Here is a 13971-nt window from a genome sequence, read left to right on the forward strand (position 1 = left end):
TTAAAAAAATTAAATGGTAAACAAGTATAGTTTAAAAAAAAAAAAAAAATGTATCTACATGATCATAAATAGGGATTTGGCATATACAGAGCTGTGCAGAAGTATCAATCCCTACCAATAATTGTACATGTTAAATTACAAATAATGTATTCACAGTTTTTCAAACTAACTTTTTTTATTCAAATCTACAAAGCTATAATGGCTAAACTAAACACTGTTATATGAGGAGGTTAAATGTCAAAGGAAATGTACAAAAAGGAAATTTGCTGGTTGCATAAATATTCTGCCCTTTAAGTCATTACTTGGTAGAAGCATCTTTTGCCGCAATTACAGCAGAGTCTTTTTAGATAGGTCCTCCACTAGCTTTGCACAGTGGGATAGTGACATTTTTACCCATTGTTCACAGGTAAACTGATCCAGTTCTGATAAGTTTGTTGGTGATTGTAGATGGACTTCACTGCTTGTGTAGTGTTGGGCTTGTGCCAGATGTAATGCTTGGAATTTAAACCAGAAAGTTCAGTTTTTGTCTCGTCTGACCACAAAACCTCTTTTCCACATGTCTGCAACATCTATATGTTTTTTTTTTCCGCAAACTCAATTGAACTTTGTCTAAATTCAAACTGTTACATTTGGCACAAGCCCAAAACTGCACATCACCCAGTCAACACGCCTGTCAAGCACGGTGATGGCGACATCATGTTATGGGGATGCTTCTCAGGATAGAGGGGGGAATGAATAGTTCAAAGTACAAATCGAACATTTATGGCGAGACCAAGACTGCCGTCCATCGTCTATCCCCAACAAATTAAATCAGAACTGACCAATTTCCCTGTGAACAATGGGCAAAAATTTCACCATCCCACTGTGCAAAGCTAGTAAGAGACCTATCCAAAAAACTCAGCAGTGATTGATGTAGAAGGTGCTTCTAGCACGTACCAACTTAAGGGGCTGAATAATTACACCATATCTTTTGCTGACATTTAGCCTCCTGTGCGTGTAACAGTGTTCAGTTTAACCAGTACAGCTTTGTAGCTTACAATTTAAAAAAAATTTTGTTTGAAAAACTATGAATACATCATTTGTAATTCAACAAAACGTGACATTATTGGTAGGGGGTGATTACTTCTGCAAACCACTGCATGTACTAAAAGTAATTAAAACTTTTTGTGACACACGAATACCATCTGCATTATCCTTCTTGGCAGCTTCCTGTATTATGGGATAAGGTTTCTGGCATCCACATTATTATACAGTACTCGTGGGGATTTGTCTGTATAGTTTATCAACTGCGACTAAAAGCCATTAAAAAAAAAAAAAAAAAAAAAAAAAAAAAAAAAGACGACTTCAATACTTAATAGCAGGTATAAGACCCCGTACACAGGCCTCTTAGCACGATCACTGAAATAATGCTTCATAAACTGCTGCTTACAAAACGGCTGGTTTATTAGTTACAAAAATAGTTAAATCTGATACAAAGCACAGAAAAAACAAAGTCCCCAAAAAACCTACGCCAGTGGTTCAACAGGGGTACCTTGGAAGTCTTGAAAATTACAGGGAACCCTTTAGGGATGCCTGGGAACCTAAGTCATTTGAAAATTCTACCCAATACTGAAGAATTTACAATGCATCTGATCTCAGACGTGCTATTAAAGAAGTTTGGGGTGCCTCAGAATTTCACAATATAGTAGGGTTCCTCGACCCCCAAAAAAGGGTTTAAATAAACACTGGTCTGCGCCTTTCTCATGGAGAGCAACGTATAATATTGTGAACGCCAGCAAACCTGATTTCAGAATACAGGAAACAAAGTTGAAAAGAAGTATAATACAGATGGCATTCATGCGAGTCACAAAATGTTTTAATAACTTTGTACATATGCCACCACCTGTGCTGAAGCAGGGATATCCTGAAAATCTGACGTGTTGGTTGCCCTTGAGGACTGGAGTTGCCCACCCATAAGGCAGGGGTTGCCAAACTTTTCCCCTTGCACCCCTGTCTGCAATGGCCCCCTCCTTACTGGGTCCCGGCATCAAATAATGCCGTGGGGCAACGTGTTTGACATGAGTATAGGTAGAACTCACAAAAGCGTGTCCACTTTTTCATTTGGACAATATATTGATATCTTCAATTTCAGTGTTTCCTTATTTTAAGCCTCATTTTTTAATAGAGATATCCAAACACTAACATTAAGAAAACAAAATACCAGGAATGCTACCTAGTACACAATGATGTATACTTGTGGCTTAACTTATGCCAGGCAGGTAGTGCAAGCGAAAGAGAGCAAAGCAAGAGACCTTTATGTTCAGAGAACATTACAGGTAATTTTAGGCTCAACAATACAATTGTAATGAAAAATACAAAGCAAGTGGATACATAAAGCAATAACAGAGGACTGTTACTAGAAAGTGAAATAAAACACAAGTATTTGTTTTAATAAGCATAATTAAGCTGTTGTATTCTGTTACCTGAATTGGTTAGTACTCTCAAGGATAAATAAGACTGTTTTCGGAGGAACTTTGTAACAATAGTTTGACTGAAAGTCTGTATTAAAATAAACAATATTTATTTTCAAATATACATGGATTAATAGGAAAAATGTAGGTTTCAACAAAATTAATTTATACAAGTGATGTGACCCTAGCTATTGGTCATGTGACGGTGACTGCAAAATGATTATGTATTGCAAAATGAGTTTAAACACTTCGTGATTGTTAAAACCAATGTAAATGAAAGTTTAAGCTACAGTATAGTGGCGAGAAAAAGTTTGTGAACCCCAATGATAATGACAGAAATTCCATATATTTTCCATGATAACCTTCTTAAATCAAAATCGGTCTTATGAAATATCCAAAAGGGTTTAGATGTACCAATTCCAAGTCTTTTGAAACAAAATGATGTATGAATTAGACAAACAATGAGTAATTAAGAGAAAGGGTATGTGTAAAAGTAAGCGGGGAAAAAAAAAAAACTGGTTTTAGCAGCTAAATTAAAGGGGATAATTGGAATCGGGTGTTTAACAACTTAGGTAGATCTTCAGGAGTGAATTTGGGAGACACCACCGTATATAAAGATCAGAAACTTTGTGAATTCGGTCTTCCTTAAACAGGTGTGTGGAAACACCATGCCACAATCAAAATAAATCTCTGAGAACCTGATGTCTAGAAAAGTGTTACAAAACTAGTTCTAAGTATTTGGGACATCACCAATCCAATGTCAGTCAAACGGAGAACGTTCAAGACCACAGTCACTGTACCCAGGAATGAACGTTATACCAAAATCTCTCCAAGAACAAACCAGCAAATCATCAGGAAGTTATAAAGAACCAGAGTAACATAGAAAGATCTGAAGGCCACTCTCGCTTTGGCTAATGCGAGTGTTCATTACTGGACTACAGAAAAGGAATTAACAAGAATGGTGTTCATGGAAGGATAGCCAGGAGGAAACCATCCCTTTCTAAAAAAGAACATTGCTGCCTTTTTGAAGTTCGCCAAAGAGCACATAGATGATACACAAGACGTCTGGAACTAAGTTCTCTGGACAGACGAGTCAAAGGTAGAACTTTTTGGCCTCAATAAGAAACGTTATGTTTAGCGAAAAGCAAACACTGCGTTCGAACAGAAGAACCTCATTCCAGCCATCAAGCGTGGTGGGAGTGTGATGGTTTGGGGCCGCTTTGCTGCCTCAGGACCTGGACGACTTGCAATCATTGACACAACAACAATGAATTCTGCATTGTATCAGAAGATTCTTGAGGAGAATATCAGGCCATCCGTCTGAGCTGAAGCGAAAGTGGGTTATGCATAAAGACAATGATCCTAAACATACAAGCAGATCTACAAAAGAATGGCTGCAGAAGAAGAAATTCTGCGTTTTAGAATGGCCTAGTCAAAGTCCGGACCCAAACCCTATTGAAATGTTGTTGCAGGATCTGACGTGGTCCATGCAAGCAAGCCGCAGAGTTGAAGCAGTTCTGTAAGGAGGAATGGGACACAATCCCTCAGAACCGATGGCAGAGACTGACCAGCAGTTACAGGAAACGCTTAGTTAAGTCATTGCTGCAAAAGGGGGCGCCACCAGGTACTGAATCTAAAGGTTGCATACTTTTTCACTCATTGATATTGAATGTTTAATCATTGTGGATAAATGTTGAAAAAAGTATCATGTTTTTGTGTCATTTGTTTGATCAGGTTATCTTTATTATTAGGACTTAGATTAAGATCCAACAACATTTTAGGTTTGAAGTATGTGGAATGTGAAAATCCTAAGGTGTTCACAAACTTTCTTGCCACTGTATGCACACTTTGCAGACCCTTAACACTCATAGTGTCTGGGACTCCAGGAGGCCAATGACATAGTGGCTATTTCATTGGCTTTCTGCTCGTTTTCCAGTGGAAATCGCGATCAGCACTCCTATTGAGCGCTTAACGTGATCTGGCCAATGTGGGAGATAACTCCTCTTCCATTCTCGCAAGCAGTAACATCATGGTAAATATGAGATCAAAGCGTTAAGAAAAGTTTCTTAGCAAAAAGGTAAATGTCAATATTTGACGCTTCCGAAAACTATTTCACAGTGTGTTAACACTTGACCAATAGCGCACGTCTGATCTATACACAAAACGTACTACAATAAACAAAAGCCACTGAAAAATTCTTACTGCTTCTAATTCTTTCTGCGTTTCATCCTCCATTCGTCTAATGTCCTCCATTGTTAGGTCAATCCACTTGTCAATCCAACAGAACAACTGGCGATGGAAGTTGGTGAATATTCGTTTTTCTTGCTTAAAAATAAAAATAACGTTAGTCAGTAGTCTTCATACATTAGAGCATGAATTTATGAACGGTCACAGTAGAATTTGTTGTCTAGAGGGGTATAAAGGATAAATACGCTTTTTCACAAAGATAACATATTGATATGTACTGCACAATTTGTTCTACACTTTACAGGGGAGTTCATCTTGAAGATTTGTTTACTCTCCACAAAGAAATCTCAAGTATCTGAACAGCTGTGAAGAGGGGGGGGGGGAGGGAGTTGAGAGGGAGGATGGGGGAGCCAGAACATTACATCACGGGCAACGCCGGGTATATCAGCTAGTTTACAATAAAACACAGTCCAATATATTCAGAATTCAAAGAGCAATTGTACACACAAACTCAAGTTCATAAAACACTTCGCTCCGTAACACTTTCAAGAGCACAATTCCATTTCAAGACAAGTCTTTTGACCCAAAATTTGATGGGACTCGTGAAACTGGGCTAGGACTGCATGGTGTGTGTGCGTGCGTGCGTGCGTACACACACACACACACTAATGCTACAGCCTCTTACAATGCAACATTGCCGGAAGATATGAGAGCTCGAAAGCTCGCACAAATAAAAGCATTTCGTTAGCCACAGAACGGTATCGTCTTTTAATTTTTGATTATTAAAGCTCGGCTAACACGGTACCGATACCTCTACATCTATCTATATATAATATATATTATAATATAATATAATATATATAAACATTGTGGAAAAAATACATTAGCTTGCCCAAAAAGTAAACGTTTAATTTAAAAAAAAAAATAGTAATTTAAAAAGTCAGGAACAGCAGGTGCCAATTTACTTAAAAATACTGCAGTCTCAAGCCTCATAATGCCAATGAAATGTATACATTTGAAAATGTCTTGTCATTTTCCTAGATTAGGCAGAGTTGGACTGTTCTCAGTTTGTCTGAGAGACTTCTGAAACATGTATAATCTGTAACTATGTAATACAGTAGGCATACCCTTGTTGCGGGTCCATGTTAAAATGGATTTGAAGCCAAAAAAAAAAAAAAAAAGATGACAGTGCTCATTTGCATGTTATTACCCAGAATCCCTAGCTGCAGTGGAAGCACCGTATGCCAAGAGATAATGGTGAAAAGCAGCGTTACAGACCTGTCTGGGACATGTGAATATGCTCACAAGTGAGATTTTTATTTGCTGCAACATGTATGAAAGTCATCAGAAAAGAGCGAGTCATCAGCTTTTGTAAGGGAGAAATGGGAGGTGCCGGTACTGACCTCTCAATTAGCAGTACTACACCACAGAAGACATTTTCAACCAGTGGCATCAGATCAGTAACTTCATATTTAAAACTTATCAAAAAATAAAAAAGCACACATTTTTGTTTCACAGTTGATAAAAGTTCCATGTGAATTGAAAGCATGCATTTACGTGGAGCTTTAAGAAATAAATAAATAGAAATGTAATATGACTTTTTAACGTTCCTGCTGTGTTTTTCTAGAGCCCTCGCGTATGGTCAGAAACTCCACGCGTAATCACCGTAGTTTAATAAATTCAAGGGCGTTACTTACCTTCTGAATAAAATGTTCTACTTTGTTTTGGAGTCCCCACCATCTAAATTTAATGGTTACTAGCTTGTAAGCACACATTCGTGGACAGTCCTCTGTGTTTGCCAATTCTTTCTACAAAAAAAAAAAAAAGTCTTATGAACCAAAGATATTTGATTGTTCTTGATTCATATGAATCCTTTGAAGTGATATGATGTGAGATACTATGGAGCAGATTCACTAAAAAGGTTAATAGTCATTACAACCTTGTGAAGAATCAATTCATTCATACTCTTCCCATCTAGCACAATGTGAATGATACAAGTACTATGTATTAGTACAAATTAACAACAAGATGACATTTGCAATATAGAATTGGCACATTAACAAACAATATTCCCATTTGTTTTCCTAAGTACCATCAGTAAAAGGACATTTATGATTGGAGCCAAAAGAGGGCCAACAACTAAGCCTAATATAAAATACTGACGCAACTAACAAGTATCAGTTCTTAAGATACATCACCATTCCTGTGATGTTGGAGTTAATGGCAGAGTCTAAAAACGAGCAACAAAAAAAAGAAAAGCACGTTTTTTGTTTTATGTAACTTTCTATATGTATGTACTTCAGAAAAGTTAGGAGAGATATATATCGTACATTTGTGTGCTTCCTTTCTTCATTTATCAGATGGACAGTTCAAGCATCACAGGTTATTATATACATATTCTGCCCTCTATCCACTGCTGGATGAAGGTCTCCCCAATGATCTTCCAGATACTTTGGTTGCAAGTCGCCAACAAAATGTTCGGATTTTATCCTCCCATCTTACTTTTGGTCGTCATTTTGGTCTTGATATCCTTTGGACTCCAGTGGAGTACATTACTGTCCAACGAGTCATTTCTTCTTGCGATATGTCAAGCCCACTTTCATTTTAATTTCTTCACCCTTGTGATGTCCCAGAGTTTTGCATGGTTTAAAAACCATTCATTCTTTTTCCTGAATCTTCTGGTAATACCCAGTTGGCTGAAGCTTTTGAATGATCTTTGCATTTAGGGTCCAAGTTTCACATCCATACTTACACATACACAGGCAGGATACACTGGTCAAAATTATTTGATCTGGATTCCCTTTCCTCCCAATTTAATGTGTTAAACAGTTCAAGTGTTGCTGTGAAAAGCTTTGGTGACATGGAGTCTCTGGCACACTCCCTTGCATGTATCTTCATGTAATCGAATGGTTGATGTTGCATTCTTATAAGGGCTCCTTATAATATCAATGTAAGCTTCAACACTGTGTTAATGCCTTTAAAAACAGCAGGAGGTGTAGACAGAAATCAAAAGCTTTTTGTAATCTTCGAATCTTAAGCCGAGGGATAGGTCATATTTATGGCTCCAGAAAAATCACTTGTACGACTTGGATGTGGTCAATAGTGTTGTATCCACTGCAAAAATGTTGCTGTTTCTCTAGGCTGGGCAGAGTCCAGGTTCCCGTGGTCAATTGGGGAGTAACTTTGTAAACATCTTTTAAGTAATTGGAAGTAGACCGATGAATCTGTAGTTCCTGAGGTAATCTTTTTTTGTGGATGAGGATAACTAGGATAACTATGGCACGGCTCCATTGTTCTGGAATTTGCCTGTTCAAGCATGTAAAGGGTTAGGCCTCGGGCACGGTCAGCGCTTAGGTTTAGGCGCTGACCCGTGCTGAGGCGCGCTGCTGCTCGGCCGTGAGCCCCTGCAGCCGCAATGAGAGCGGCTTTAGCAGGGGCTCGCGCACGCTTCCGCAAGTGTGCGGAAGCGTGTCTTATTAAATTTTTAGATTTGGTGCTCACGGGAGCGCAGGGCCGGTCACGTGAGCGTTTAGCCAAATGAGCCCCCCCCCCCCCCCGACACGCCCGCGGACCAAGGCCAGGGAAAGCACCCGCTTTCCCTCAGCCTCCGCGCGCCTCCACACGTAATTCTTACGGAGCAGAGCAGGAGATCCTAAGTCTGATCTGTCAGACTGCTGGAGACAGCGCATCGGCCCCTAGCCCGGCCCCGTGGTGTAACGTCGCGAGAACACGAGTGCGGTGACGTCACGAGCGCACGTGACGCGGAAGCAGGAGTGGAGCAGCGCCAAACCCGGGAGGAGGGCGTCTGGAGCTGAGGCTTTCTCCCACAAGAAGACGGACACTGAGGCTCTCCCAGCTGACTGAAACTTCGGAGTGACCTTCTAGATGTGCCTGTAACCTACTTACGTCTTGTGTTTTTAACTGTGTTTTTATAGCATTAAATATTACATTTTGCACTATGGGTCTTGCGCCCTTTTTTTCTTCTTTATCTATATAGTTTCTTGGACCCGAGGGTTGGATCCAACAAAAAGGAGCTGCATTTCCTATTTGTGAATGAACTGGACATTGAACTATATTGTATGGTATATTCATTATTATTTTTCTTTGTGTGTATTTTTTTGTATTTTTATTGGAGTCAGTAAGTTTTACTGATACTAAGGGCATGAGCGCTAGCTGATCCTATGTATTGCACTTAATTTGATTATAGCACCTGGATCAGCCACTGTATTTATTACGTCACTGTGTCATACTGAAAATATTACTTTAAACAAACATGGGGAGCTGAAGTATTTCAGCGATTATGTCACTTCTCTTGAAGTCTGTGCACCTGGTTCTTTGTACTTGTAATCTTATTGTTCACCAGTTATCGAATTGGCTTAAGATGCCATTATAAATACTTCTTAAAGAACAAAACCGAAACAACTAAGTGGCAGTGTCCTCTTGTAGCCTACTGAGCGCAGGCCGCGACACCCTACTGCAATGATGTAGTCCTCTGACTTCCATGCGTTTTCCCACAGTACAGGGATAAGTCGCACAATCTTCTTGCTACGGTGAACCAGAGAGCCCTTGCTGACCTTTGCAATCTCTCCGTAAAGCCCCATGTGCTGTAAGGAGCCACAAAAAGAGTAGGGTGCTATAAAATGTCAAATTTGTGTGATAAAAAAAAAAAAAAAACCTTGTTTCACAAAGTAGGCTGTGAAGGTGGAATGGGGATCGTTATATTTTAGATTAGAATGAGCATTTGAATATGTATTACCTTCCAATTAGGTCCCAACGGCCCCCTTTTCGTTTTCATGGACTGAAATATTCCGGGGTCTTCATCAGCTTTATAGTCCTGTAAAATATTAAGAAATGTCAGCATTGAAATATCCAATTGCAATTGTGTTCTAGTTGAGAAAACTAAATCTAAAGCAGCCGTTCATGTTCGGATGGACATCAGAAGCAGAAGACCGTTACGGAGAGCAGCGGCGTAGCTGTATAATTCCTTACATTGTCGGTCTTAACATTTAGGAGGGCCATGCAATTGTACACTATATGCATCATTATTGTAGGCTTGTCAATGACAAGAAAAAAGCAAAGGGATTTTGTTGGTCAAACTCAAACGTTACTGAAGTATCATGAAGCGATAAAACACATACACCTGAACATTGTTGCCCGAGTAAATAAAGATGACAGGGGACCAACTGGCCGACAGTCTATTTTACCCAATGTAAAATCAATTCATATTTCATTTATCGCAAGCATGCAACAGTATGTTTTATATTCACACATGAACTGTACCTTGGACATTGTCTCATGCACCCACTACCCTGCTTCTAAACATTTACCAAGTACACAACGCATCAATTTCAAGGAGCGCGTCTAGTTTTAGCATTTTGCTCCATAAAATTCCTCTTTCCTATACCATACTGTATATCCCGGGAGGTATATCAAAGTATCAACCATATCTCCATTCTGCCTTCCACTGTCTACATCAGTGGTGGGCAACATGAAATACACCAAGTGCCGCAAGCGCTGACTTCAGCACCTAAAAGGACCGCACACAGTATACATCGACTTATAGCCCCTCCATCCAACTCCTATTGTCCTATATAGCCCCTCCCTATATTGCCCCATATAACATCTTTCCCACTCTGCGTGTGCTGATCTCTTATTGTTTCACCTCCCCCTTTCTCCCTTCCTGCCTCCCCCGCCACCTCCCCGTCCCGTTCTCCAGAAGCTCTGCCCCCATGTGACAGAGAGACTGGCTTAAAGTTAGTAGGGAGGCAAGACCGGGGAGGAGGGAGGCAAAGGGTCCGCAGGGGAAGTGGTCTACATGTTGAAGCTCTTTCCTCCCCTTTCCCATATATAGAACGTAGCAGGGCAACGTAGAATCCTTAACGCATTCACTTCAATATAGTGAGAAGATTGGTAATATAGTTAACAATGCACTTGAATTGAAGAGGGGAAAAAAATAAAAATATGCAGAGGGAGTCCTGCCAAGTCAAAGCAAATGTGTATTCTTAGTCACAAAAGCCCATTTTGCATTTCATATTGCAAGCGCACATCTATCTTCTCAAACATTGTAAATGCTCCAGGGCACGAGTTTCAAACCACTCACCCTGTTCGCAATAATGTCAGGAGCTATATACCCTTATTAGTATTTGTAGTGTTTAATTCTTATAAGGATATATTAATACAGTAAATATTAAACATAAAAAGGCTTTAAATAGACAAATGGATGGTACAGCATTGAACAGATACTGTCCAATTTGAAAACAAATGAGTCGATAAGGCTACATCTGGAATCAGATCAACATAGTTTTCACAATGTTGAAGGTTATTCTAGTTCATCTTCTATAATTGTATTTCAAATAATAAAAACAAAAAAAATCCTGCCCTCAGTACTTCACAATATCCATATTAAGAGCTGTTTTGTTGTTACTCTGCCGAGTTGCCATTAAAAAGATGAAAAATACATTCTATTTTGTATGACAGATTCAGCAGCTTCATACAATCTGCAAATCCCAATTACAGCTGCAAATGAGCAATAGCGTGGAAGGAGATCGCCTTACGGCCCTGTTAGTATGCAATCGCCTTCAGGATCCCGCAGGGAAAGCAAAGCCACTGAAGGCTTGTGGTTTATTTTGTTTGCCACCAGCTGTAGACTTCTCATCTCATTAGTGCTGTTAAAATACTGTAGGGGATGACAGCTGTAACCTACTTGAATCTTCTGCTCCTAGGATTTCTGAAGGCTAATTCTGCGATGCTCTTTGCAACCCTTTAAAAACAGGTCCACTTTATATCCATGTGTAGTGCAACCACAGTTTGAGCTTCTGAAGTAGGTTAAAAATGTAACAGTGCCAACGTGTCAGATTAGATACAAATTAATTGTCCTTTTGGGTAAATACATTATTTCCTTTGAAAATAATAAGTACGTTAGTCAAATTACAAAGAAGGTTACCCTTATGGGCTTAGCATGTCTGCTATTTATCATGATCAATACAGAGTGGTCATAAAAATTTTTTTATTAGTGTGGTCATATAATGTAACGAATGTTTCCCTTTTTCCAACAATTCAAAGATGGATGTTTTAGCATTTACTAGGCAGAAACCTGCGCCCAAGATTAAGACAGTGAAAGTTGCAACATGATCTAAAAAAAACATTTGGGGCGGTGGGGAGGGGGAGAGATGGGAAAGAGTGGATCTTAAGACTTGTATTTTTTTCCACTGGGTATTCTTATTTGGAAGGCACAAATAAAATTGGATAGGGCTCAGTTGAAATGGGATGTTTTTTGGAGAGAGAAAAAAAAAATAGATGTCAAAATATCAATTTAAACATCTAACAAAGACTATCCAAATCTTCGCATTTCAAACCGAAAGAGCCATGGTTTGACCATTAAACAGCAATTGACGTAAAACTGCAATGAGAATGTTGATCTATCATATTTATGTTCATCATAAATTAATTTAATCATATATTTATTGGGTTTCTCAGGCATCCCTAAAGGGCTCCCTGCAGTTTTCAGGTCATTTGAAAATTGTTCCAAATACAGAAGCATTTACATTGCGTCTGATCTCAGACGCGCTATTAGAGAGGGTTGGGGTTCCTTACAATGCATCTGTTCTCAGGCGCAATTATTAGAGAGGGTTGGGGTTCCCAAAAATGTCACAATATAATTAGATTCCTCAACAAAAAAAAAACCTTTGAAAGTCACTGTCTTAAATCATTTATGGACTTACAGTACACTAGAAATCTAAAAAAAAGCTAACAAGACAATAGAATACTAGAAAGTCAAAACCCTTAATGGTTAAATCCCATTGGCCTCAGTTTCAAAGCGGTTCCCTCTAGCAGCCCCCCTCCCCCCCACCACTTCAGGCCCAGTTATTTTGAGCTTCCGTGGCCCCCGGTTTCCAGGACACACATTGGTAAATACAGGTGGTCCTTCCTGGGATTTAAATCCACTACGTCTCAGCCAATAGGAAGCTGCGACCAATGACGTTGAGGCTTACTTTGCTTGCAGGATGCAATGCGGGACAGCAATGTGTTACTATTACCGGTAAGAATCTCAGGAAGCCCGGAGGTGAAAATAGCAGAATCACTATTTCCAACCCCCTGATTTGCACTGTGACAGCAGGACTGAGGCATTGGATTTCTTATAATCCTTTATAAAAATTGATTTTTATTTTATTTTGTTTTTATTGGTGGTTTTAGGTTCCTTTTACCTCTGTGAAGTTTTATACAATCTGTTTTACTGGCTTGCATTTGTACCTGTTGTAATATTTTACTGTTTTAAATAGTGTTTTAGCACTTCCCCCACTTGTTCCATTTTTAAGGCCACCTGGTTCTTATGCTGGGAAAAAAAGGGGGTTAAAAAAAACCTAAATAAAAAATTAACAGGGAAACCTGCGGCTTTAAACCAGCAATCCAAGCCAGTGTTTTTTTTTTTTTTTTACAAAAAAAGGTATGAAGCAGAGGGTCTCCGGAGCTGAACCCCATTCATTTCAGCTCCGGAGACCCCCTGCTTTTAAAGATACTTACCTCCAGAGGAGGTGCCGGTATCCCTCTGCTTTTTAAAGCTCCTACAGCATGTGCGCTAATAGGAAGCTGCACCGATATCACGAGTTCCTATTGGCCCGCATGACACAGGAGCATTAAACGCAGCCATTATGTTATCCCTGCTAGCCGAGCCGGATCGGCTACCTGCACCCCCTACAGAGGCATGCACCTCCGAAAGCATGGCGGCCCTGGAACCAAGCTGAAATTAATGGGGTTCCAGAGACCCCCAGCTTAAATCCTGTAAAAATAATATTCAAAAATAGTTTGCTGGCTTGGATTGCCACAAATGATGCAATTTATTTAAACAAAATAAATAAATACGGATTAACTTATCTTTGGCACACATTCCATAAAACGACATTTTAATTCACATTACCATCATGAAGGAATAAAGGGTTTGAAAACTGGAAAAGCATCAATGCCTCTAATAATTGTTCCTACATGCATCATTTTAAAGGTCTAATCATTTAGCCAACATCATTTTATATTACAGATACATCAAGATACACAACAAACTGAATGTCATATCTGCAGTGTGTTTCTGTACCACATTTACAGGAATTACATCGCCCACAAAGAATCAGTAACCCAAATTAGACTCAGAAGAATTTATTTGAAACATCTGTACTACTCTATCCCGTTACTGTATGTTACAAGTTAGTTGATGCCCGAATGATAAAAATTTTCAGCATGGCGACCTACATTTTTTCCCCCTCTCGCGCTATTCTGGTTTGTTCTTTGTCAGAGGATCAGTAAATCTACAGAGCCATTTTTGAGAGCTCAGAATAAGAGTTAA

The 13971-nt window shown here is 39.3% G+C and overlaps 1 protein-coding gene across 1 annotated transcript in view; it reads right to left on the reverse strand.

Moving 5' to 3' along the window:
* PITPNB (phosphatidylinositol transfer protein beta) overlaps positions 1–13971 on the reverse strand; it is an 84764-nt gene that overhangs the window by 12524 nt on the left and 58269 nt on the right. The window contains exons 8-11 of the mRNA XM_075569005.1: positions 9394–9471; positions 6335–6445; positions 4653–4775; positions 2463–2538 (exon numbers count right to left, since the gene is read on the reverse strand). Of these exons, the coding sequence (XP_075425120.1) occupies positions 2463–2538; positions 4653–4775; positions 6335–6445; positions 9394–9471 (388 nt within the window). The remainder of the gene's footprint in view (positions 1–2462; positions 2539–4652; positions 4776–6334; positions 6446–9393; positions 9472–13971) is intronic.

Source organism: Ascaphus truei, chromosome 13 (genome assembly GCF_040206685.1).
Source record: "Ascaphus truei isolate aAscTru1 chromosome 13, aAscTru1.hap1, whole genome shotgun sequence".
NCBI classification, from domain to species: domain Eukaryota; kingdom Metazoa; phylum Chordata; class Amphibia; order Anura; family Ascaphidae; genus Ascaphus; species Ascaphus truei.